The following is a 26259-nucleotide window of genomic DNA, read 5'->3' as shown; positions in this document are numbered from 1 at the left end:
AATTTGTTATGTAATTGGCAAATATTAGAGCTGGTCAAACAGGGTGCAGGTAAAGCAATGAATCCAAATGAATAAGCACATTTACTGACATGTCAGGTCAATGAGAATCAGTGCAAACAGCTGTTTTAAGAGGAGTTTTATCAGCAAAAGAAAATGTCATGGAGCATTTTCAAAAGGACCAAACCTCATGTATGCCAGCATTCATTTACAAAATCCCAATTTAAAACCAGTCAGTTTTAATGATTTTTCAGTCCAGTTACACTTGTACAGCCATCATTACAACACTGAAACTGTGCATATACAATACAAATACTGAAGTTCGACTGCGAGAGGAGTGAAAACCAGCAGCAGTTCATGCATTCTACATGGGAGGATGTGGCATTCATTTGTCCTTGTTGACTCAAGTGTTAAGTCACAACAATGAAACAGTCACCGATTTCAAAAAGTAAACACTGCTGCAGCTTTGCTCTGTGTTTCTACGCAAAATCTACAAACCGCCGGAGGATAAATATAGAAGCAAGGACCCATTAGAGCATGAAGCCAACCACATTTACAGGAATGAACAGCCAGATAAGATGACACCTCCCTCCAATGCAAACTGACAAATCTGAGGTTCAGTGAAGGGGCTCATCATCATTAAATGTTTTGCTTCTCTCCTTTGACTTCAACTCTCTTTAGTTTCCATCCATATTAATTGGTTATTAGATTATAACAAATTGTCATTAAGTTATTCAGTCAGACTTGCATACATTATACAAACACTGCACAGTCACGTAGATATGGTCTAAAAAAACCTGCTTCTTCTGTTTGCCAAGTTATACTATTATTATATTGTTACATGCATGTACATCATCTCTCATAGCTCAAGTGTTCTGCTGCATGATAAAACATATGTCAGGCTTCGACCTGTCACATCAGACCTTAAGGCTTTTGTTACGTCCACTGGGGTGTCCGTTTTTTTTGGTTTGTTCTGTGCTTTGTTTCAGATGCCCAATCAACGGGGAACTTCTACTGATCAGATGCACCTGGTCATCTGCTGAGGGTATAAGAAGGCCCTTCATCCACTCTCCACTCTCTCTCTCTCTCTCTCTCAGCCAGCAGGAGCAGAGCCACACCACACCACCTTGTTTATTTTGTTAGTTCTGTTGTAAATTAATTTGTAAATAAATGTAAATCTTTTAAACCACTTACTGTGCTGTCATGTTGCTACCCCCTGAGCCAGGGTCGTAACACTTTTTATCCAAAGAAAAAAAGGCTGCTGTATTCCGACATGACAGAGAAAACCTAAAAGGAGGCTTCTTCCTGGAAGGACCGTCACTCGACAGGAGACCACTCACAACAAAGTGCAATATAATCCGTTAACGTAAAGATTTGGATTCATCCTGCATCTGCTCTATTACCTAAAATAAGATAATCCTTTATTAGTCCCCCACAGGGGAAAGTCCCAATTCACCTACACCTCTGCCCTAAGATGAAGATGAGCTCTGTGGCTGCTAGATTGTTTTCTGCTGTGGAGAACTTTCTTAAAACCCAAGACTTTGAACAAAGGGACTGAGATGCATTATGACTACTGTACTGTAAATGTGGGAGTGGACAAAAACATATATACATGCATCTTAACATTAGAATGGAAGTGTATTGGTGTGTATGCAACATAATTTTATCATATTGAAAATATTGCCCAATAATCCTCCAAATTGTGTACAACTACACAGCACACGTGTTCTTCTTTGCTCCTACTGTTTAACATGATCTGCCCTGTGGATGAATACACAGCTGATCTGGGACAACACGAACCTGTCCTCCTCTTTTGTCAAAGTCAGTATAAACCGGCACAGGCCTGCATTAGGACTTAAAGAGAACATATGGGCTTTGTCACAACCGGGTGGTAAACAACAATGCAACTCCTCCACATAGTACCGCACTGCCACACACATATAAGCCCCATGGGTGACCACCAAAGCATGGATTGGGATGTCCCTGACCCCATCGTCTGCCTTCCCCTCAACAGGAGATGTCTCCGGGGGTGCAGCTGAGGATGCTTCATCCTGCTGTCTGTCATGCCAGTGTTCAGCCCCGATATGCTGAACCATTTTCTCCATAAACTCTTTGACCCGCTCCTTCACCTGAACAGAGCAAAGACCTGTAATAATCAGAACACCTAAAGCAAGAGACAAGCTTTGCTACCAAACACACCCTGACACAACAGCCTGTAACACTCTCAGAAAGATGATTAGGGCGCTCTGTGGATATGTCCAATCTTACTTATATTTGCATTGTTATCATTATGTGCTGGTGACAAACTGGAATGGACCAGAGTTAACATCCTAGCTAAGCTCTAGTGGAGCCACCACAAGGTATCTTTGGAATAGAACATCCCTTCTCCTCCTGCCTAGACACAGTCCACCAACACAGCCTCTAACACAAATAACAAAAAGCTAAGTGGTGGCCTGGGGTAGTGACAAACACTCAGGTTGTTTGACAGTAGAAAGACATGTACTTTGATCCCCATGATCAACTGTCCTGGCAGATGCAAAAGTAATGCAATCATGTGGATGCAAAGAGACCATAAAGAGCTACTTCAATCCAGATCCAGGAGGTTGACTAAGAAGATGGGGTTTTTCTGCCACCTAGTGCCACAATGTTTGCATTACATCAAGATACACCAAGTTTATGTGCAAAAAGATTGGGTGTTGGGGTTCCACCAAGCAATAACCAGGGAATGTTGTATGATTGTAGACATGTACGTACAAATGTTCATGTGCTATTAAAAAAAAAAGGGCAAGGCTAGGAAACAAAACTGGCACCTGACAAATGACAGCAACCCCCTTAAGAGTTTTTTTTAACCATATAACAATTTTAGACACAAGTAGTGTCAATGATCAGCAGCATCATTTGTCTAAATAAATAAATACAAACTAACAATGCTACCTCAGGCTTACCTGTTCCTGAGTCTCCCCATTTGGAGGTGTGAAGTCTGGAAATGACTGACCAGCTGCCTTGGCCATCTCTTTAAAGTCCTGCACCCGCCCCCCCTCAGCGATCCCAAAGCTCTGGAAAACAGTAAAATACACTTTTAATAGGTAAACATATATATTAAGTAAATGTTTTTACTGCGTAATTATTTTATTATACTGGAGAAACTTACTTTTTCTTTGAGTAAAGGGTCACACACCATTTGTTGGGCAAAACTGCTGTTGTGTTTTACTATCATTTCAGCAGTCTGAAAGAAAAAGAAAATGTTGTTATGGTTTATAAAGAGGAAGGGTCTATACAGTAAAAACTTTAAAAAAAATTATTTCCATACTACAACTAGAGCGTTTTACCTGTCGGGCCCGCAGCATGTTACTGACGAACACGTTACTGAACTTCACATCTTTCAGGTAAAGTCCTGCAGCTTCAGCCTGCTGCAGACCGGTCTCAGACAGGGGGGAGTCTATAGCCTGACCTGGAGGGAAGGGAGAGGTGGAGTAATGGTACACCCAGCAAAAAAAAACAAACAAAAAACTACAAAATGCAAGACAATCACTCTGTACCTTGTAGCAGCCCCTGTTTGTTGTAGTGTGTCTCCCCACTGCAAGAAATACATCGTTTGTTATTGTCAAAGTACAATAATAACACATAACTCACCTGTTACACACATACTGTTGTGTCATTAGTTAGCATTTTATTCCATATAACTAGACCTTTATGTTGGCCGCATTCTCAAACCATGCTTCTGGTATTACAGAGTTATAACTACATAGTTTTTTTTTTTGCCCCAAAAGGCTTTGATCACAAGTCAGAAACTCATATTCACACATTAAATAAAACTATCCTCTTTATAATCATGTGTAAGAAAAGGTATAGACCCTCAATCAATAAATAAAAAAGTGCCAATTTAACTAAAAAATAAAAAAGTAGAAAATTTCCCTTGAACAGCATGCTTAATCAATGATTAAGTTTAAGGGACCTTCCCAAAGGGATTAATAAAGTATATTCTATTGTATTCATTAGTAGCACAGTAGTGCCATGTTTTCTTTTATTCTGCCCCCCTGTGGTCACTGTCAGGTACTGCTGTGTTTACATACTGCCGTGCACTAAATGTTCAGAGGACTTTAGAGCAGACAAAACTCCATAACAAGCTAACAGCTGCTCAGCTTACGAGACTGTCATTGTCTAGTCAGGACGCTGTAATAACACCGCTGTGCGACCTGCTGTTTAATTCAGCGTTTGAACTAAATGTGACTTGTGCCGACCACCGGTCAGTCACAAAGTAAATGTGACACCTGCTCAAGTAGCATGTAAGCTAGCCCAGACTGAACATGCACAGTGCAGATTTGTAGAGATCTACAACACATGTTTAGACTAACAACTGTGGTTTCTGTAGTATGAGCTGAATATTAATGCACTTACTGTCGAACCAGCGTCAGCCCAAATGTTAGCCTTCTCATGCTGTGGAAGTTAAAGCGCATTAGCAGACAGGGTAGCGGAGCACCAACAGCTGGGAAGTCCCTTCACAGTGACCCTGTTACTTTAAAGTTTGGAGGTAGTTTAAAAGGTCACATTCCATTCAACCACAGCACACGATCCTCTCCACCGGTCTCAACGCACCTGTGGTCAATTACCGTGATTGTTGCCACCGCCTCCTGACGTCACTTCAATGGAACCTCTGCTACATTAATTACACTGTAGGCTGTAAAGGAGCCTCTATAGACGTAATATTTAAAAGAATGACATATGTTGGTTACATAATGCATTGTTGCCTTTAAAATACACTGTTCAACAGAACAATTTTCAGAAGAGAGATTATTTATTTAACAGTTTAACTGTTCGTGTTTAACTGTTAACCCTTCCAGTGAATGATGAGTGCCTTTATGACGGCCTGTGCTACAGAATGTTATCATTACCTCCCATTTTCAGGAAGCATGTGTTATATTCTGGCATGCTTACATGGATTGTCCCATGTTCAACCATTGCTGCTTTCATGTGATTTAGCTGCTCTGTTGAATCATTTCTGACACACACACACACACACACATACTGATTGTGAGACAATCACAAGCACAGCTGAAAAGGAAAACAGGCATGGGAAATACTGAGCTGATGTGGTGTCACACCCTTTAAAGCAGAAGTTTATTGAACAGAGGTTGTGCAACAGACATTTGAGGTACATGATATGAGTTACAGTGGAGGGGGGTGGAGGGTTTGGGGAGAGGGGGTGTTGGGGCTGGGAGGTGTGTGTGTGTGGGGGGTGATTCTCAAAAGGGGGGAAATCTGCACCATTGAAACTTCCAGATATCAGAAAATTTATGACTGGACACAACAAGTGTAGCTCAAAACCCTGTTCCAATGGTGCGCGCGCACACACACACACAGACACAACATTTCAGACATTTGTGTCATATACAGGATCCAATGGTTAGTGACATTCATAGTGATTGTGGTTGTATAAAGCAAGAACTGTACTTTGGCCATCACAGGAATGCTTTTTTGCCCCCCCCCACCCCCACCTCTCTCTCTCTCTCGGGTCGGATGTAGCACCATCATGGACAGACATGAACATGCTTGAAGCCCCCCTCCAGTATAGTCCAAGTTGAAGCCTTGCATATTTCCTGCCCCCCCCCCCCCCCCCCAAAAAAAAAAACAAAACAAAACAAAACAAAACAAACAAACAAAAAAAAAAACAACAGTGGGAACAATCCACAAAAATGATCATTATCAGATGTTTTTTTTCTCCACTGTTTTCCATCTCCTCCGTTCCAGGCTCCCTAACTGCAGAGGTATAGGTGATGAATGTGTGTGTGTGTTTTGTCCAGTAATCCTGAGGTATAGGAAATACCACTGATGCAGAATGTGACTGAAGGAGAGCAAAAATAGATAAAAACAAAATAAAGGGGAAAGAAGGAGACATGCTATCTAAGCAAACCGTGTAACTGTACAAAGAACATTTCCAGTCGAATACTCATTTCATGTTCTTCTATCACCATCTACTTCGTTTTTTTCTGAATGTATCTCTTAAGCAGTAAAATAATTATATTATAATACAAATGTTTATAAAATAGCAGCACACTCAAGTGACACATCACGACTAGGTAATGTTATTTTTTTTGTATAAATGAAACAAATTCATAGCTTTTAGCAGCGCAAAAAGACAACAATAAAATATTGACACTTTTTTTTGTTGATGTCTTCACACCTCCTCCTCCTCTGTCCTCTCTTCACTTTGGAATACAGTATCTCTAAATCTTAGAAAAACCCCTTTTGCGGGTCTGGTCACCCCATAAAAACATATCAAAACACAAATTGACAAGGTGGTCTCAATATATATAACACATGCAATGACAAAATTGCAAGAAAGGAAAAATCACAACCATTAAGTTTGGGAGAGAGCTTACATCAGGCAAACTGAAAGGGGGTCATATAGCAGATATCCAAATGGGGACATTTTGGCAAAACATGTCATTAAATTGCTCAGTTTTACTGAAAAACATTGGATCCCCATGTTTTCTCTTCAGACTGACAAACACACACTCAGCAAAGTCACATAGCATCATTGATAAAAAAAAAAGGTTAAAGACACCTGCTGATGTCTGATGCCTGCATGAATCCCCCTTGCCAATGATTTGAAGCAGCAAAGCTCACAGGGGACAGACGTGTCCACCAACAGACGCTGACATGCCTGAGGCGGCCCTAAACAAGCCAGCACCATTAAAAAGAAACAAAAAAAAAACAAAACAAAAAACAACTGACCGACTGCTGCAACTCACATAGGTTAAGGTGGTTTTGAATAACATTGCCCTTTGAAGAACATGTGCAAATACGGGATGTTCCGACCACCCTTTCTAGTAGCTCATCGCTGCCCCGTGTGGCTCTCTGTGGCTGTGATGATAAATAAAAAGAAAAAAACTAAATTCAAGTAAAAACAAATATTTCTTGACAATGAAAGAGAAACTCAAATAGACCCCATGGATCAGAACTCTCTCTCTCTCTCTCTATGTGTGAAGGCATTTTTCAATTTGTATTGGTAGTTTTTTAAATTCTCCCCATCAACTTTGGATGAGTAGGAATGTTTTTATCTTTTAATCAGAATGTCCTCTTATTATAAGGTTTAAATCTTGCTTGTTAAGGGTTTGTATGAAGATTGGGAAACCAGCCCTACAAAGTAAACCAAAGAAAAGGCTAATGTGGGAAAAAAAAGGAAAAGAGCCATTCACCTCCAATCACCACCATTTTACATAACCTCCTGGGGAGCATGTTCTCAAAGTGCTTTGCCATTGAAATCATATAGGGGAGCTGAAAACAACCCTATGTGGGACTCCAGATGCATTGACAGTAAATTATCATCCTCTAACCAAGTAATCCTCTAAACCGCCCAACACGCCCCTAAAAAAAAAAAAAAAAAAAAAGAATCCTCATCCTCGGTCTTAGCTCCATGTAAGAAACTTTTTTGCTTACTTTGCACACATCCATGCAGAAGTTATTGTGAGGCCTGTGGGTGTGTTCTTGTTCATCATCATCATCCACATCTCCTACACAGCAGCATGCTCCTGCACTGCTAAAATCCTCTTTCATCCTGCGGCGAGCAATCATGCACCTTCCACAGTTCCTGGTTGACTTCATAGTCGTCACTCTCTTTCTACACCTATCCTCGCCTCGCTTTGTGTCCTCCCTGCTAATGAATACAGGGGGGCAGTTTCTTCCAGACACTGTCCTCTCTGTCCTGTTTTCACATGTGCTCACATGCTGTACAAACCAACGCTCCTCTTGTCTGGCAGCTTTACACAACTAAGGAAACTCAACATCGTTACAACACAAAGAAGAGTGAAGTATCTGTATCTGTAATGTTTTATGATCACAATGGCAGTAATAAACAAAGACCTCATGTCACCAATGAGCCTAAGGTGGGACACCTCAGAGGGAAAAATGACCTTAGAAAGATAAGGGGCTCTGTGTAAAAGTCCCTTTTCCTACATCCTCTCTTTCCAGATCTTTTTTTTCCCTGTCACCTCATGATTCATGCATGAGTCAGTCAGGAAGAACCATGACATTCTGATAATGTATGGCAGTGATACTAGCATAGATGCCCTGTTAAATGGATTGACAAAGTGTGTGTAGCCTCGGCTTACTCCATTGTATTTTAACATCGAACCGGAAGTCTACAACTTTGCTCAAGTGCTTGACGGCGTAGAATGCACACTATTAATAGAGACCACATATAACATTCACACACGCTGACTGTACATCATCCATCACACACACTCACATGCACACACATACTGCAACTGACACACAGAAGCAGCCTGACAAATGGAGCTTATTGATCTCTACTAATCAGTTCCAAATGTGTCCAATGATAATATTTATAATAATTACTAATACTACTAATAGTTATCATCATCCCGGCTCTTCTGACTCTTAGCATAATGTTTTCACGGCTTTCTCTGTCTCACCCTCAACACACACGCGTGTGTCAGTCTAGGAGCTTGAACATGCTTCCTCTGACACGAGCCACGAATGTAAAAGTGATAATACCCATAAAGAAAAAGAAGAAGGCCCTGCTGTGATCCCATGTATGCAGTTTCTGAATGGTTTCCACCAGTCTACCATAACAGCCTAGGTATCAAGCTATGGGTTAAAATATAACTTAAAGGTCATACTATACAATCAAAAGCAGAATGCAAAGATGATTGGCTTCCCTTCTGTATATCCAAGGCACCACAGAGCTTCATCTTGTATCAATTTGTTGCTTTTTAGAACTTATTAAAAAAAAAACTATTTTGTGTGCAGGTGTTTTTGTTGTTTGTTTTTGTTTTTTTTGAAGAACAGAAAATCTACAAAAAACTAGCAAGCATTGTTCTTTTCTTTAAAGGGCTTGTGTTTTTAACATTTTTTGTTCTTTTGTTCTTTTTTTCAGCTTTTAAGAAAATTGAGTTTTTTTCTTCTTTTTTTTGTTTTGATTTTGTAAATTGTGCAATGATGCCCTCTGGTGGTTCACAAGTTGACATCACGGACGTCTGTCGGGGTGGAGGATTGATCCAGCTCGTCCAGGCCTTTCCCACTGGGGCCTCTCTGAGTCTGCTGCTGCTGCTGCTGTTGCTGCCGCCCTTCGCGTAGACTGCTCACCAACACGCGCTCGATCTGCTCCTGGCACTCTTTAAGAACATCCTGTAAAGCAAACAATAACAAGAACAAGCTGTTACTAATCTCCAATTTGCAGGAATTTCTCTCACTTTTAACTCAAGTCAGCTATTATTTTTAATATTTATTTTATTTCCAAGATTTTAAATGACCTCCGTCTCATTTTTTACCTGCTTTGGCTACTGCCAAAAAATGAGTGCAGACACAGACCAGACCCAGGCATTACATAAGCCCACCAGGGTTGTGCACTGAATACCACCCCTATAGTCCTCACGTGCACGTGTGCACAGGCATACACATACATATCACTGTGTGCATACTACTGCCTCCCCCACCTATTCCACCACCTTTGCCATTTCCAAACACACACAAAACCCAAACAGAAGTAGCCTTGACAACAGCGGCTGAAAACACAGGTAGTATTAAAGCTATGTTAATTACATCCACCTCCTGTGGGAACACAAAGGTGGTGCTTTTTTAATGAGAGCCAGTCTGTGTGCCTGCCTGCCTGCAGGGGATCCATCTGAGACCTGGCCGCCTCGACTTTCACCATCAAAGGCCACCGAGGCAATCTGAGAATCCACCTGGGAGAAGCACCCCTCAGCAGCACTGAGGCCTCATATCCTTCCCTGATGGAGGGTTGAGAGAGGGGACAACACAGTGTAGGAAGAGAGAGCTCTCAGGGGAAGTGGAAAGGGGGAGGGTAAGTGCTGAATGGGTTGTTAGCAGGAGCGTCAGAGAAAGGTCAATCTGTTTTAAGGTGAGTAACAGTCATTAAAAGATCAGAACACTGCTGCAACGCTGCAAACTAATATAAAAGTTCCTGTTGATAGTTAACTACTGCTGCTCTCTGGTGGTGAAACATTATAAAATCAAGAGAAGCTGCGTTATTTGCATTCAGCTTTGCACATGCACGCACATGCATGAATCCCCCCCCTGCCTTAAAGCGGCAGGCATCTGTGGGAATCATGACTGAGAGATGGGTGAAAGTGCACTGCTTGTGAAGCAGGGAGACATTCTTTAGAAATTTACAGCTAATTTAAACCTGATGGGCCACAGTTTGAGCCTGTGTTATAGCCTCTAGTGCCGCTGGGCCTTGATGAAATGAGAGCGGAGCCCTAACTCACATCAGAATTGCTCGTAGGGAGCTGCACGGGGCTGAGTGACAAAAGGTCAGCATGTCAGAGGTTAAACAGCATGACGCATTGCAGGGTGAGACATGCACCATGTTGGAAGATACTTGCTTAACTTCCAAAACTAGTATCTTGCTGAAATGTTAGGCATTGCATACAGTTGATAAAATGAATCTGCCTTTATTGCTGATCTCTGAAGTCTGTGTGAAGTACATCCTCTACTGACATCTCTTCTATTTTCAATTCTACAAATGATAAGCTGAAGTAAGTTCTTTGTTTCACAATTGGAGAAGACTGATTTGATGTTGAGGAGGTTGGACTGAACTGGGCACCATGCCTCTGCGAGAACATTTTTTTTCCAGCAGTGAGTCTGACGAGAAGGAAACCCGACCAGTGCCTGTCCCTTAATCTTCTCCAGAGGCTGGCCACTAATGTGGGGGTGTGCACACTCACACACACACACACAAAATCTTCCCACCAACATGTGCCCCATTGGTCATAAAATCTCAATTCCTGTGAGAAAATTAAGTAAAGCACAGAACATGTAAAGGAACTGCCTGTGTCTTACCGCAAGAATGCACGCCTTCGCTTCTTAAAAGACATTCTCCCCCTCCGCCTCTGCCGCTCTCAGAGCGGCAGTTCGGATCCCATGCCAAGCCCCATGGGCTTTATTCAAGAACCTTTAATGACTTCAATGTGTGACTACTGGAAACACCAGCGCTGTTTTCAGAGAAGCTCTAGGTACTTGGACAATGAAGGGGCCAAATGCATGGAATAAATCGGCCATGGGAGGTAGTTCTATAATGAAGCATCCTATTTTGTACCCTCAAACCGGAAAACTCGTGACCACCTCAGATCCTCCCTTGTCGTTACAGTCCTCCATCTGCCCCACCTCAAGCATACATCATGCTGCAACAATCTGTCTTTCTGACAATTTAAGGCATGCACATTATCCCTGGGCGGCCTTTGTGACACTGGCAGTAGGGGGAAGTCGTGCAGACAGACAAAACCAAAAGGAAGAAATGTGTGAGGCCATGGAATGTGTTTTAACTGCTGACTGCACCACACAAGACAGTGTTAGCTACTCCGGGAGGACTTGGTGGTCAGACAGCTGAAACACACACACACACACACACACACTAAAGATCTCAGGGAATCTTAAAACAAAATATCCGGGGGCTGACAGTGGAAATAAGAAGAAGTCACCACATGACTTGAATTTACACAAGCTACAATAGAAAATGTGACCTTCTTCTGTTTCTTTCTTTTTATACACAACGTGCAGAAACATCACAACTGGTGATGCCACAGGCTGTGATATATTAGATAATCTTTTCCTAATAATCAATCTTTGTTGCAAACTGTTAATGGAAACCATGGTGAAAAAAAAGGAACCAAAACAGGAACAAAAGGAGAAATGGGGAAAATGTGTTTCCGGTGTCTTAGTGTGTGACCATGAATGAAAAAAAGATGAATGAGAGAGAATAAGTGTCAAAACAACTAAATCTAGGAAGTGGTGGGCTTAACCCTTTGCACTTCTTTAACCTTTATGTCCTGCTTTAAACAGAAAGAAAAAATGGCAACATCATGTCTGACTGAATTCCAGGTTTTTTCTTTTTTTTTTTTTTACCCCAAACTTAACACATTCATGCACATTTTTTCCCCTGGACTTTATGACACATAGCTCCATCTGCTGCCCTTGTTGACCACATCAGGTGTGTATGTGAAGCAACACACATTCTTCCAGTTGCCCGAGATGGTGACTTGGCCCTATCACATTTCCCCCGGAGAACCACAGCTTCTGGATACCACAGATACCAGCGGGGTGCCAGGGAGGTGGCGTTGGCCACGACGCTGTTGGCAGAAGCTGCTACAGAGAAACTTGCTTTTTTTCCCTTCATATTTTGCCTGGCTCTTTGGCCAAGATGCTGCTTTGCATCTTGCCGAGCGACTGTACCGCAGGCAAAAATCAAATACAGTATGTTATGTGTAAGTATTTGGACTCTTGCTCAAACAGTCACCTTAATATGGCCTTTGGGTGTCAAAATGACATGGTTAGGCTTTCGTGAGAAGAAGGTAGATATGAGAAACTCAGCTAGAATGATACGAAAACTCAGCAATAGGGGGAACAAATAACCACTTATTCACGTTGACAACCAGTTTGGGGTTTTTTCATCAAGTGGCGCATAAGTCTAATGTAAGTTCATGAAATGTTTTAACCAAAAATGTTACGTTTTGGTTGGCTACTAAGCAGTTTATATAAAGCCTCTTATATTATATATATATATTGAATTAGAAAATATGCCCTCTGCATTGCCTTCTGTGTTGACTGCGAGCCATGGCTTGTCTAAACCCAGGAATGCAAGGAGTTGATCATACACACAGCGACTTAATTCCCTCAAGTCTAAGACCTTGCAGCCTAAACACACTGAGGCCCTGTGCGGCTGAGGCCAGCTATTTGTTTTTCCTCAGCTGCTGAGCGAGACTTCACACAGCTCGCACCAGAGGGAGCCATGCTTTCCAGCAGTGATGCATTATGGACCATAGGAGGAGATGAGAGAGGGCTGATTGTCGCAAGGGAGGCATGCCACCCCCTCAGTGTCCTTTTCACACTTCAACAGCTTTCTTCTAACTCCTCCTCCTCCTCCTTCACCTCCTTTTAGGACAGAATTTAACATACCAGGGCTGATGCTTGGGATCAGTGTCATACCCGCTGATCTGCTCCCAGTGCACTGTGCACACATTTACTCAAATGTTTGTATTAAGTCTGCTATTACTAACCAAAAGCCTTTTTCATCATGTTTGGTATTAAGAGTACTCCTGCCAAGGCAGTGGCTTCAGAACTGGAGCAGGTCCCTGAGCACTACTCTGTGGCTGCCCACTGCTCCTGAACAGTTCAGATGGGTCAAATCCAGTAGACTAATTTCCCCATAGAGAGTAATACCTTCATAACTCCACTGTTTTAATTATCTGACAGTTTCACTCCTTTTGCCTTCTGCTGTTCCACCCACAACTCACTCACTGTAGTGATCTATAGCAAGCTGAAGCCCTCTCCCTTCTGTGTGATGAAAGCCAGGCATCAGTATGGGCCCTTGCCTGTGTTTGCACTCAGCTCAACCACCACTGCAACATTCATTGCACTGAGACAGTCACACAAGAGCCTGGCAGACATTCAGCTCTGAACTTGGCTCATTTTTGAGGAACCTTTAAATTTGAGAGGTGTAGACTGGTCCGATGGACGGGAAACAAAACCTGCCATGTGCAACCTTTAAATCCAGTAAATTGTTTGTCAGTAAGCTGACACTTTTTGGTGTTATCAGTACATACTGTTAGTAAATCTCCCCCAAAATGGGTTTGTGGGAATGTTGATTCCAGTTAACAGTGACATTTCAACATTTTGTGCTGTTGCATAAATGCAGCCTCAACAAACATGTGACATTTCTTAAGAGCAATATTTTCCCTCAGAAGTTTGTTAAAAAAACTGAGCTTGTTTGTTAACAGTAACAAACTGTAAAACTGTGTGATGACTTAATTATGGCATTTCACTGGAGACATAAACTGACTGAGGAGATAAAAGCTGCCTGTGTGTGAGGCATCTGATTCAGGTTGAATCATAATAGTTACTGCAACAGTACTAAGGTAAAACCCTGTGAACGATTAACTGATGTCTACTGTGATACTAGCATTTACTCACCCTCGTTCATGTATTACTCAGAAACATCCCCTTAGACTCAAATATCAACCTCTTAGTTAAACCTCGACTAACAAAACCACACTGGAATTCAGTTTTTTTAAAGTATGTCAACATAGCTGCAGTGAGTGCTCTAGATATGAGTATAAAATAAACTCACCACTTCTGTGTTTGTGATTTTGGCCAGCAGGTCTGTCAGATTGTCACCCCACTGTGACTGGTCAGCTGAGTCCAGCTGTAGGCCGCAGATTGCTGCCCCCACACTTCCTGTAGCAATCATGGAGGGAGGGTACATGGCGAAACTGAAATCTGTTAGGAGAAGAAATCCTGATTCAGTTAAATGTGCCTTCAGTGGTATTGGATTATATAAAAAAGTATTTATTCAAGGAGCCTTCGGTGGATAAATTTTGGTAAATTTTTGGCAGTTTGTAAAATTGCACTTTTTAACTGAAAGAGCGATGCAGATACATCCCTCCCCGAGACAATATGACTTGGTAATCTAGCAGTCAGCTAGTAAATACTCCTTCTATTGCACTGGGTCTGAACGCAGTGCTCACTAATGACCAGAGGCCTGGATAATGAGGGTTCACTTGGCTTGTAAAGGAGCTGAAAAGCAACCACCCTCACCCGCTCCCCAATCCAGTCCCCCTTTCCCCAGCCCGGCCCCTTTTCTTCCATCTCCTGAGTAAATCGTGTGCTTGCTGAAAAAAGCCCCATAGCGCTTGGAAAAGGAGGAATAAAGAGGCTCAGTGCCTTTGCCAATGCGCACTGCTGTAGGTCCTTTTTCCACGTGTGGTCACAGGCGTGCGTCTCAAAGACCAATAACCTTGTTAGCTCCCCTCACTGTCATTCATAATGCAAATGAGACAGCTTGTGAACGGGCCAGAAGCCCGAAAAGGCAAGGCAACTGGCATACAGTGAGGGAGAGAGAGCAAGGGAGGCAGACAGTCAGGGAAAGAGAGTTTTTTTTTCTCTTCACACACACACACACACACACACACACACACACACACACACACACACACACACACATTCTCTATTCTCTCTTTATGTCTTGCTCAACTTCTACCTTTCTTTTTGGACAACACATGGCCTGCTTAGATGGACCAGTGAATGGCACACATGCCCCAGTCTTTGTTGCTACAACAGGCAGTGGTTTGCATTGGCGGCCCTCCTATCTTTTAGCATATTAATAGAGTGGCGGGCCTGTGAGAGGGAAGGCAGAAGAGTGTGACTCCATTGTCCAGAGTCATCACCTCATTTCACCCAATTGAGAGACACAGCATCCATCCCCTCTCTGCTGATACCAATTCAGCGAGACAGGCTGGACAAAGACTGTGGCTGGACATGGAGACAGGGGGTCGACAGGGGGAGGAAGATGAAGAGGGAGGGATGGACGGTATGGCGACAAGGCAACGGAGAGAAAAGAAGGGATGGTGGTGGGCGTGGAGGGGGGGTAGACAACTCTGCTGCACATCACTCTCAAGTCTCTGTCCAGATCCTTGTGAGGTTTTGGAAGAAGAAAAGAGTCGCCCTCCAGTGACCCTCACCTCCTGCCTCCCGTCCAACCCCCACCTTCCCCTCCCCGAGAGCATTTCTCTGTTCCTGGGCCACCTATGGGCTCAAGGAGTGGGCAGTGAGGGCAAAGAAACAGCCTGCACATTAACATATTGCCATATTCAATTGCAAAGCAAACTGCGTGCGATGGCTCTGAAGGAGATTTTTCTTCCTTTTTTTTTATCTAGAATCAAAGAGGTAGGCCCTTTGATAGCTGCAAAGGCAGCCCCTCACTGCCTTTTTAACATGCACAGCCAGGCGCTTTCTCATCTTGTGGGCTCAGTGTTGACAAATAAATGAACTTATTATACACCCCTGTGTTAGCTGCTGGGCCTCTGCCAATGGGCGATTTATTAAAGGCTACCTCGAGCCAAGAGGAAAGAGCACACAAAGCCCCTCAGCATTACATCACTGCTGTAAGAGCACAACTTTCTATCGAGGGGTAAAACGACAAAGGCATACATGGATTTACTGTAAGTGTGCACTGAGCACAAACTGACAGGCAAGGCGACAGACACCTTAGAGACACAGGCAAGAAACAATGCACTGCATGCTTTAAGATGCAGACACACACTGGCACACACACACACACAGCACAGATGTAGGTTTGTGGGAGAGCTGAGTGGCAGGCAGTGGGCAGCAAGCTGATTTTTCGCACTCAAGACAAGACAGGTCTGTAGCAGAACAAGGACGTGCGCGTGCAGCCGATGCGGGCTGACACTCTGGCCTGGTGGCTGCTGCATGTGGGGGGAAGAATGGCTGTATTTTAGGAGACCCTCATTGATATTCATGTTGAGGATAAACAGTGTATGTAGCTGAGTGGGGACGCCTGCGATGGAAAGCTCCCTGTGAGCAGCGGCTGGCTTGTCTGGCCTGCACGCCTCTCACCCCCTTCAATGGCCCTTTCTCCTCCCTGTGCCCCCTCGTCTCCATTCCTCCATGTTCCTACCCCATGAAACTTCATCCCCCAGCCCCCTGGTCACACAGTCTGCTGCCCTACATGGTCCACTCCTTCTGGGTGGCTGCAATGCACAGTATGCACATTAAAATTGTAAATTAATTAAAGTTGGAAAGTTGATCAACAGCCAAAAGAAGAACAGAAAAAAAGCCCAAACTCTCCTTTCTTCCATTCCTCTCCTTCCAGTGCTTTAAATCAGAGTCTTGTATACATGCAGTGCTCATTGACCATGTTTATTAAAGGAGTAGCATTATGAGGGTTTGGAGCCTGCTGACTGATTAGGGTAAAAAAACAAACAAAGATCATTTTGGGATAGTGTGTTTCACCACTAATGCACCACGGGCTGGTAGTCAAAACAAATTCTGTGAAGAACTACTCAGACAGTCCACCTAGTGTGGCTTCTCCGAGATGCACAGACAACAAATTCCCAACAGGGCTTGAGAAGTTCTTTCACAGTGGGAAGAACTGCCAACTAAGAAACAATAACTTGATACTGCAAGCTGTCATACTCCATTACATCTTCTTCCAGCCTGTCACTCTGGAGACAAACAAAAAACAAAACTTGGGAGAGTGTGCGTCACACACCCTGCTCAAACTGTGATTTCAGCTCATTTGCCAGAAAGCAGAATTCCTTCTTAATTGTAGCATCCTGTGACAGCTCTACTCAGCCTTTCGCTATCATCTCCACTGTCACAGCTGCAGCCCTCAGGCACTGGTAACATCAGCATTGAGGAGAATACAGATCGAGGGTGGGGGGCATCGGAGCACGCGCCACATTGGAAGAACACAAAACTGATGCTTAAATGCTTACAGTTTGGAAGAATCCAGCTGTTCAAAACCATTATGTCTGTCTTTATCCCTAAACCCTTGCAAAAATGGAAGCAACTGTTTAGCAAATGTTTAGGTCAAGCTAGCTAAAACCAACATTTACTTTCCTTCAGATCACAAATGTTAGTCTTTGTGGTTAGCATGACCTCTTAAGCAAACATGTAAGCTTTAAAAGATCTGAATTAAACATTGATTTTCTTTCAGTGGTATAAGTGTATCATTTAAAGCAAGGAAAAATTGTATTTCTTTGTGTTCCTGGTGTGACTCAGCCGCCACAGTATTTATAGTGTGGTGCTGATTACACCAGTGAGGTGAAGAAGGGAGAGAACTCAGGACATGCCACTTGATGATTCACCCCATGTGTCACATTTTTTTGGCAAACACTGTCAGGAGGATTCTTCCTGCTTCATCTGTTGACAGTGCATCCCAAACCGGACATGATTCCTCACATCAGTGGAGCGTGCAGAGAAATGATAATTTGTTGGAGGAGGTGGCCAATTTGTCGAGGTTCTGACTCACCAAACATGAAGGGGGTTTTATGTAAACAAACACCGGTAAAGACCTTTTTTATTGACCACATCTGAGATGAATCATCCAACTCTAGAAAGCTGACATGGAGCCTGGAGGGGATTCTCCATCCAGCAGCCTCTTGAAGCGGAAGCTACCAAGGAACATTCCTGCCTCTAGGCTTAGCAGCCAAAATAAAAGAAGACCTATGAATCATAGAATTATTGAGCGGTCACTATTGGAAAAAAAAAATGAGGTTTGACTTTCTATTAAATAGGATAGAATAGAATAGAATATGAAGACAAGTTCAGTGTTTATGTGCTTTGTACCGCATGTATAATTTATTACTTTGTAGAAGTGATCTTGACTTCCATCATGTTTGTCAGCTAGTGAATCATTAGTTTGTCTCAAAGAAACTAACCAGTTAATCATCAAATTACTTCTCACATAGTTCAAAGACACTTCCACATACCAGAAAAAGAGGTAATCAAATACTGTTCAGAGACAAAAGAACGAGTACTCAGTTTCTTCAATGGCTGGTTATTTAGATCCCAATGTGTAGCAAAATCTTCATTGTGTCCTTCAGGAAAATTGACCCTCTCTTGGACAGCCAAATTGGCCCCAATCCAGAATTTTCTTTTGATCAACTTCTATGACCATTGTCACCATTCCATGCATACCATTACAGCGAAGGGTATTGGATCCCATATGAAAAAAATACACCATAATCCCTGGCAATATGGTGAGAAGACGGAGCTCAATAACCGCAGCAGACAGGTTGGGGTGCATCTGTCTGCCCCATGTACCCCGTCCATTCTCCCACTTTGCCTCAATTGAATAAGAATAGAAGAGGAAGCTCGGAGTGCTTGGTGTCTGTGTGTAGGAATGGAGGTTCATAATCTCCCTTAATGAGCTTGTTTCTGGACTATTATCCGGCGGCCTGCCTGAGGGAAATGCTGGTGTTTCCTATCAAGTGGCCCTGCAGCGCTGACCCTCACATGGCTCTGCATATGAAATGTAAGGGCCAAGCCTTTTGTCTCCTTTCTCCCAGCCTCTAGCTGAGCCCCCGAGCCATTTGCATAGCCCTGAATGGACCAGCCAATGTTATTAATTAATACAGAGCCAGCCTGCGCCACCTGACAAAATCCCACCGAGTGGCCCGAACGGAACTGTTTCATCAAAAGAGAGGAGCCATTAGGAATGAGAGGCCTTATTCTCCACTTCTCCTCTTCTCTCTCTTGTTCCCTTGAAAACAGAGAACCATGGTTTTATGCATGTTTTCTTTTTCAGTATAGGGATCGTGGGGAGTAGTGGTGGGAGGTGGGCTGAATGAGACTGTATGGAATAGGAAGGCCACAGGTGACCCGTTGTCAACTGTCTTGCAAATGTAAATCCTCCTGAGAGATCTCCTCCTTCTGCTGTGTCTTTACCTTCTCCACTTTGTTCAGAAGAAGTCTCAAGGAGGAGTCTCACCAGATAACCCAAAGATTTACAGCTGGGAAGGTTCCCCAAGTGGGGTTTCAAATTCCCAGAGATCTTCAGATGCACCAAATTGTTGAAGTGCTCACATTCTCTCTCTTTCTCTGCACTATGGCATCACTTTCTGTTTGCCTGGCTTCAAGTCTGAGGAGAGTGTACACACAGATAAATGGCCTGTTGCTGATCCTGAGCGATCTCCAGAAAGCCTCCCTCCTAAAATACAATGTCAGGAGGATCACTCCAGGAGGCTTGTAAATTTATTTCCACTGCCTCATTGAAGCAATTAAGGACAAAGTGCATGCTAAGTCTTTCACAATGTTGCTTTGGGAATAGGTCCGATCACTGACACGCTGTCATTCTAGACACTAATGCGCTGGCACAAAATAAGGAGTCAGAGGTACAGGGAGAGCAATATGGAGAGAAATAGCCAAAAGCAGAAAACATGAACTTCCATTGCAAACGTTTCCTTCTCTATCATATCTATTACACAACAGACACACACAGAAGATCACTTAAAGCTGTAAATACCTGTCACCTCCCTCGTATCTATTCATTGAACTACACACGCATTCCTCCAAATGATGTCAGTACAAGGAGCTGTTTCCCATGGGGGGTGTGTTTTGCATTCCTGTCTGTGGCCTGCACAAAATGAAGCTGCTGTCGGGGGTGGTGGTTGAACTGAGACCGAAAGGAGTGCCATTATGACTAATGAAATCTGTGATTTTCTTCATGAAATATTGACATAAATCCATGTTGCCTGTGACTTGGGCCTGTCTTGAACATAGAGCTGGAGGTGAGGCAAACAGGAGAAATCTGCCCAATAGAGAATCTCAACATGGGAAAGCTATCATGTCCTCCAGCTGCAGGGTGGGGAGGCATGAGAAGAAAGGCGGCAGGGGAAAGAGATATGAAAACATGACATGCCTTAGAATTGGCAGTACAAAAACAATACACTCCTCTAGATTTCCCTAAGTCCCCTGGTCCCTCCTGCATCTTCTCCAGCTCAACCTCACCATCTCCTCATATCGTGTTAAATGCTCCCTCTCTCTCCCATGACTCTTGGGATGTTTGATCTCAGGGGAACAATTCACCTCAAGAGCAAAAAGACAACGGCCTGCCTGCCTCCACCTCTTTGTGGTCAAAACATGACCACATACTAGCCTGGGAGAAGACAGATGATGGACATCAGACCTAAGAGTCTGAATGTCTTCTGTGACACATGCTTTTTAAGGAGGAGTATTTTAGAGGTAATGCATGGCTAGCTGTGACTAGCCCACAGTGCAACTCTGAGCAGAGCTGTTGCCGCATGTTATTGAAAAAAGAGGCGTTGTGAGAAGAATGTGCAGATAAAGATATTTTGCAACATGAGAAAGTATGATGATGCAAGCCATTATTGCATACTTTGACTTGGCAGCCTTTCCATGATAAGTGTCACTTGCAACACCAAAAAGAGAAAAAAAGAAGAAGACATAGTCTATAAGGTCACCTTTTGTAAATGACTTCCTCACAATGTCCTACCTGTGGCACAGAGGGCGATGAAGGTCTGGACGTGTTTCCTTATAAGTGCCAGCTTATCTTCGGGCAGTGGCAGTCTCCTCACAATGTGCTCAATGAAATCGTTCGGCGTTACTGCTGCCAAGTTCCACTTCAACTTCCCCAACACCACCAGTTCCCATTCCTGGAGAGATAGAGTGAGTAACGAGAGAGCGAGAGAGCAAAGAAGATAACTGAATACACAGAGTTACAAAACTGGAGCTGTTTAGCTGAACCTCAGCGTGTGAAAGTGACTCTCTGTGAGACCATGGTCCTATACAGTGATGAACATGTTGAGGTTAAGCATTATTGTTATTATGTTAGGTCTGCTTGGCTGAGCCTGGAACAGAGAAACACCGGCAGTGTCACCAACCCAGGTGACCTCACAACACTGTCTCCCTCCCGCCTGTGTGTGTCTGGCATCTGGGGACTTTCCTAAAGAGGCCCACCAGAGGTTCGACTGTATGAGCGCAGTCTGAGAATGGATAGGAAGCCCTGCGTTTGTTGAGCAGGAACAGCTGTGAAAGTCAAGCAGGATTTTATCTCATCACTCAATCAGCTATTTACAGTAGAAATAATATTAAGTGCCAATGCAGTTAAATCAACCTGGGCAGTGTTTCTGCTATACCAGATTCATCAAACCAAAGTGCCCTCAACTTCAGACATGATTGTTGTGTGGATCTCCTGGCCAAATGTGATGCCAGTACATGAATGTCTATGAAATTTGGGTTAGGTGTGGTGCTCTCCTCTCTTAGTGTGTATTGTTACTTTCACTTCCTAGAGGAGGAGGAGGAGGAGGTGATTAACGGACTAGCTGGTGACTAATTTGGGAAAAAATCTCGCGGTTTGGTTCCGCACTGCAAGCTTGTGACTAGGACAACGGATGCTCTTCATTTTCCCTTTCAGAGGGAGAGAGAGAGAGAGAGAGACTACGTGGACTTATGGAGCGATGAGACAATCCAACATGGCTGACCCAGCTAACCAGCCTGTAATCACAGTGACCTTTTTCAGCCTGCTTTCTGATCTGTCAGCAGAGACGCTGAAACAGCTGATGATGACGATAACTGAACACAGGTTTTATTAGACACTGCGCACAATACTGCAACATATAACCCAATGCAATTTATCATGGCTGCCTCCCTCTTTCAAAAGCCTGTTCCATCAGTATTTGCAGGCAAAATTAAAGCCTATACAGCAAGGACTGTGACAAACCTTGCAACACAGTCTTCTCTGCTGACAGAGTGGCAAGCAGTCAGGCAGGCACCCACTTCCTTCTTCTATATGCTGCCTTCCTGGTCACACCTTCTTTGTAACATTGTGGTTCTCTTTACAAGAAATGGTTAGCAAAGATGAGGACAAAAAAAACGATCACATGCCCTGAGCAGCTGATCTCTGTTTCCTGTATCTGCATGTCAGCCAAAATACTGCCTTATACAGAAGAGGCCTCAGCAGAGCCGTTCAAGGACTGAGTGCTTTGTCTTCTGTCTCAACACAAAGGTAGGACATTTATAAATGCTCATAAAATGCAGCATTAAATACTGCTGTGCATATTTAAAGTAACTTTAACACGATGGCAGGCCACTGATATTTCATCAAAGAAATGGGAAATTAAGTATTTCCGTGCAAAATAATGAGAAAACAGCTCATTGTGTGCTTGAATATACTGCAGTAATCGGCTCAGTGCCAGTCAGGGACCAAGGCAGGGCTACAACCATCAGCCACGTCTGAATCATTATATGTGGCCTCTTTCACAACATGGGTGGGATTGGCTGTTGTTTACTGAGGAATGTTTATGTAGCACCACAGAGCAGCAGGGAAATACTTATCTGATGTGAAACTGAGTTAATTAATTGGTTTGCCCCGGTGAAAGCAGCTGTTGTTATCAAGGCAAACTAGCTTTATCAAATAAAGAGAATGACATGTTATTTTTTTTTTACTTTAAATGACACAGGATTTACCCAGCATTATCAGTTATATGTATCATAATGTTGACCGATATTATGTAGCATGACACAATATCAGACATGTGTGCATCCACGGTTATTTTTTGGATGGAAGCTAAACTAAAAAAAAAAACCAATTTTTTCTGTGTCTCTCCCTCTTTGGCTGACAGGAACAGAGTCAGAACTTTGGCTGGAATTCAGGTGACCTCGTTGGCAAATTGCTGCCACTAGATGGCGATGGAGACCACTGCACAGGCTGGGAAGGATACAGTAAAGCCTTAAGGGTCTTGTACAGTAAAAAGAGAGTCCTTGTGGAACAATCCACTGAGGCTTTCACTTTTTCATGCACCTCTGATGGCAGTGCAACCCAAAGTGGAGACCGGGCAGCAGATTTAGTGAAGTGGGAACTGCACAGTGTTTGTCTTTTCCTTCCTAATAACACTAATGCCAATTTATATGAAATTAATAAAACAAATAAATCAAACCATGCTCTACAGCAGACATGATGCCAATAAAATATGTCATGAAGTTGATGAAGTTGCGTTTTTTCTTTAACCAGCTGATGATGACAGCATGAATCCTTAAGAGGTGTAAGTGAATTGTGAAATATAGTCAACCAACTGTTGCTTACCAGCAGCTCTTGTGGTCTGATGGAGTTATCTGTGTAGATGCAAAGCTTCTCTGCAGTTAATGGACGAGTCTCTTTCAATTTGGATGCAAGAAACATGCAGACTGCTCCCAGCAGCTGCAGGTTACATTTTTTGGTGGGTACCACTGCTAAAAATCTGTCTAAGTAGTTCATGGCCAAGGGAAAAACTTCTTCCTCGCACTTCTGCTCCTCGCAAACCTGAATAAAGAGACACAGGACAATGGAGCAATGTTGAGCACTTGGATTCAGTCACCCAGCCAGCAGTCACCTGACTTATTTTCCAGCACTGGAAATGTATGTAAAACTTTTATGAGAAAACGAAACAAATGACTAATCACATGAAAGAGTACATATAAATTCAATGACACACATAGTTGGGACTCGGCCAAGAATTTGCGCCCAGCCCTAATCTGTTGCGACATCATACATTAATACCGAATAGATTATTTTAACAAAGAATGAAATACATCTCAAACACATTCGCTCAATAGAGTCGCATTCCTGCAGTTCATTCACTAAGAAATGAATTCAAGTCACAATCAGCCGAGCCAAAAAACACCCCGACAGCGCAGCACACGGAAACACACTTTTTTTCATTCGTCATATTTTCATAAAATAATTAAAAATACAAATAAATTATCTAGACCCATTTTCTTCGCACCATAATGTTCATTTGGGTCTTCCACATCATATCCGACAATTCATATCCAAATCCACGCGGGATAAATATGAATAAAATGTCAAAATATAAGAGAAGTAGCAAGCGGCTGCTCTGGTGTGCGTCACAGCAGACCCGATATATTTATTTCAAAAATTAATAAAAAATCTCCAGTTGGTCGGACCTCGATAATATTTACATGAAAATAAAGCACATGCGTTCGGGATTGTTTACAGTTGGGTGTTGAACAGAAATATAAGACAAAGGTTCAAAAATTGAACATAATTCCAGAGTGAGGCAGCGCGACGGGAAGAAGAGCAGAAGAACAGACAAGGCCCTCGCCCCCTCCGACATTTAAAACAGATACCTAAAATGTTTGCAACGCTTTTTGTGATCATTTCTATATTCGATGGACACCCGAGACCCTCCCCTGTCATTGCCGATGGCTTTTAGCCGCTGTTATTGCGTTTATGACACTGTAAATCCTCTTAAAAGCACAAGCGCTCCTGTAAAAACCAACATGGCGATGCAACAACGCAAGGCAGCATTGCATCGAGGAGTGCATACGTGTGCATGGAAATATTCAGGCTATCTAAAATAATAACATTAAAGAATCAGCAGGCAGTTTGTACAGACACCGTGTGAGGCATTTAAAAGAAATCCCCCCCGTGTCAGAGATATCACAGCTCTCAGTTTCGTAAACGTAGTCTTCATGATCGGACTTTAAAAATGGTTAGTAATTGCAGAAAGCGACACATTTGGTTGATATGAGGAATTAGCAGTCGGAAATAAAAGCTCTGTGTGTATGTACAGCTCAGAAATTGCAAACATCGCACAGAAAAGAAGGGAAGAAACAAATCAGGAGGCTTTAAAGTCAGCACGGAAATAATACGAGTTGTCAGCACTCGGTGTTTCGGTATACCTCCAACATCCAAGTAGCGACCATCCTCCTCATAAACGGCTGAATATCTTTCTGGACGCCTTTGAAATAAGAATATTGGGGTAGAAACCTCTCCTCTATAGTCAACAAGCTCTGCAGGACTCTGTCATCGCACAGGAGGTTCGGATCGGGACGAGCTCGTATGATGGTGTCCATTTCGAGGCAGAGCAGCTCCATGGTGCTGGTGCTTTCACTTAAGTCAAAAAGTAGGATTTCTCGTAAAAGCAGTGCTGAAGAGCAAAAATGCAAAAAAGATGGCAGGGAAAGTCTTTTAGAGGCATAAAAAGTGAGACTGCAGGGGCTCCGTAAGAGTAGTCCTGCCTCTCCTTGTTGAGAACTTTTTTCCTCTCTCCCCACAGTGCGCCTCTACTTTCATCTGCCTGGCCAGATCAGACGCATTTCAAGCCTGCCCTGCGTGCGCCACTGACGCAATTCCCTTCATTACCTCTGTATAGACCAGACGCAACACGCTGCCGTCCTATCCCCTCGCGCTGGTGTGAAACTTTCAGTAAACTTGTTTCAATTCATTAAAGGCAATAACTTTTTTTGCAAAATGCGCAAAATGGTAGGAGATACTCCATGCCAACTCACGAGTGACTACAGTTTTACGCAGTTATGTCTGTTTTAGTCCGAAATAAGACAATTATGTAAATTTTCTGTCTTTGTGATGTTAAGTGGTACATGGTGCATTCACGGACAGTGTTTTTTTCTACTTTTACTGATTATTTTCTTATCATGCTTCATTTAGCGTGAGTGCCATAATATTGCAATCCTAAATGAGTTGATACCAGCTTTAGTCACTCTTGCATTATTATTACGCATATTTTGAGCCTTACAAGGCTCAAATGTGTCAGTTTTACTTGCTACTTAGCATTAAGTACTTCTTGAGAAGACAGCGTGTACAGTAATGCAGGTGAGACGTTTGAATTTTTACCTAAACTAAGTCCTCTGCATCTCTGTGAGCTCAGTGCAGCACATGATGCATGTAGTTTCTGTAGGCATGCAACCATAAATACTGCGCGTTAACATTCAGAGGCGTAAGCTCACATGCACGCGCACAAACAGACCCACCCACCCACGTTGACACACACACACACACACACACACACGCGCGGACACACATGGTACATCTTTTTTTTAGCAGCTAACTGCTTGTGGTTTATGCGATAGCTTTCTAGGAAATTTGAGGCTGTACTGAATTTTTTTTTCATGACCTTCACTTAAAGATAACACAAAGATGAAACTCACTGGCTCACTCAAATA

General features: G+C 43.0%; 2 protein-coding genes across 2 annotated transcripts; both read right to left on the bottom strand.

The window, feature by feature from the left end:
• Positions 1-256: 256 nt before the first annotated feature.
• Positions 257-4595, bottom strand: tigara (TP53 induced glycolysis regulatory phosphatase a). Its single transcript, XM_028408050.1, has 6 exons — positions 4396-4595; positions 3537-3574; positions 3327-3448; positions 3149-3223; positions 2943-3053; positions 257-2126 (listed from the first exon to the last, which is right to left on the bottom strand). Exons 1-6 carry the CDS (start codon positions 4452-4454, stop codon positions 1737-1739), a joined length of 795 nt encoding a protein of 264 aa, XP_028263851.1. The 5' UTR covers positions 4455-4595; the 3' UTR covers positions 257-1736.
• A 1480-nt stretch (positions 4596-6075) lies between these two features.
• On the bottom strand, positions 6076-25745 carry ccnd2a (cyclin D2, a). The gene is made up of 5 exons (XM_028408343.1): positions 24979-25745; positions 23381-23596; positions 20792-20951; positions 14105-14253; positions 6076-9147 (listed from the first exon to the last, which is right to left on the bottom strand). The coding sequence occupies exons 1-5, from the start codon at positions 25171-25173 to the stop codon at positions 8974-8976; spliced, it is 894 nt and encodes a 297-aa protein (XP_028264144.1). The 5' UTR covers positions 25174-25745; the 3' UTR covers positions 6076-8973.
• Positions 25746-26259: the final 514 nt, after the last annotated feature.

Source organism: Parambassis ranga, chromosome 6 (genome assembly GCF_900634625.1).
Source record: "Parambassis ranga chromosome 6, fParRan2.1, whole genome shotgun sequence".
In the NCBI taxonomy this organism is placed as follows: domain Eukaryota; kingdom Metazoa; phylum Chordata; class Actinopteri; family Ambassidae; genus Parambassis; species Parambassis ranga.
The sequence above is the reverse complement of the archived record's forward strand: the minus strand, read 5'-3'. Positions and strand labels throughout refer to the sequence as shown.

Bases quoted from the DNA above. Each gene is read 5' to 3' on its own strand.
- ccnd2a (XM_028408343.1), bottom strand. From the start codon at position 25,173: ATGGAGCTGCTCTGCCTCGAAATGGACACCATCATACGAGCTCGTCCC. The intron at 23,597-24,978 runs GTATACCGAAAC...CTCTTTATTCAG, and splicing joins TCGCTACTTGGATGTTGGAG to GTTTGCGAGGAGCAGAAGTG. The intron at 9,148-14,104 runs GTGAGTTTATTT...TTTGCTTTACAG, and splicing joins AAATCACAAACACAGAAGTG to GATGTTCTTAAAGAGTGCCA.
- tigara (XM_028408050.1), bottom strand. From the start codon at position 4,454: ATGCGCTTTAACTTCCACAGCATGAGAAGGCTAACATTTGGGCTGACG. The intron at 3,575-4,395 runs GTAAGTGCATTA...TATTTCTTGCAG, and splicing joins GGGCTGACGCTGGTTCGACA to TGGGGAGACACACTACAACA. The intron at 3,054-3,148 runs GTAAGTTTCTCC...ACTGTTTTCCAG, and splicing joins ACCCTTTACTCAAAGAAAAA to AGCTTTGGGATCGCTGAGGG.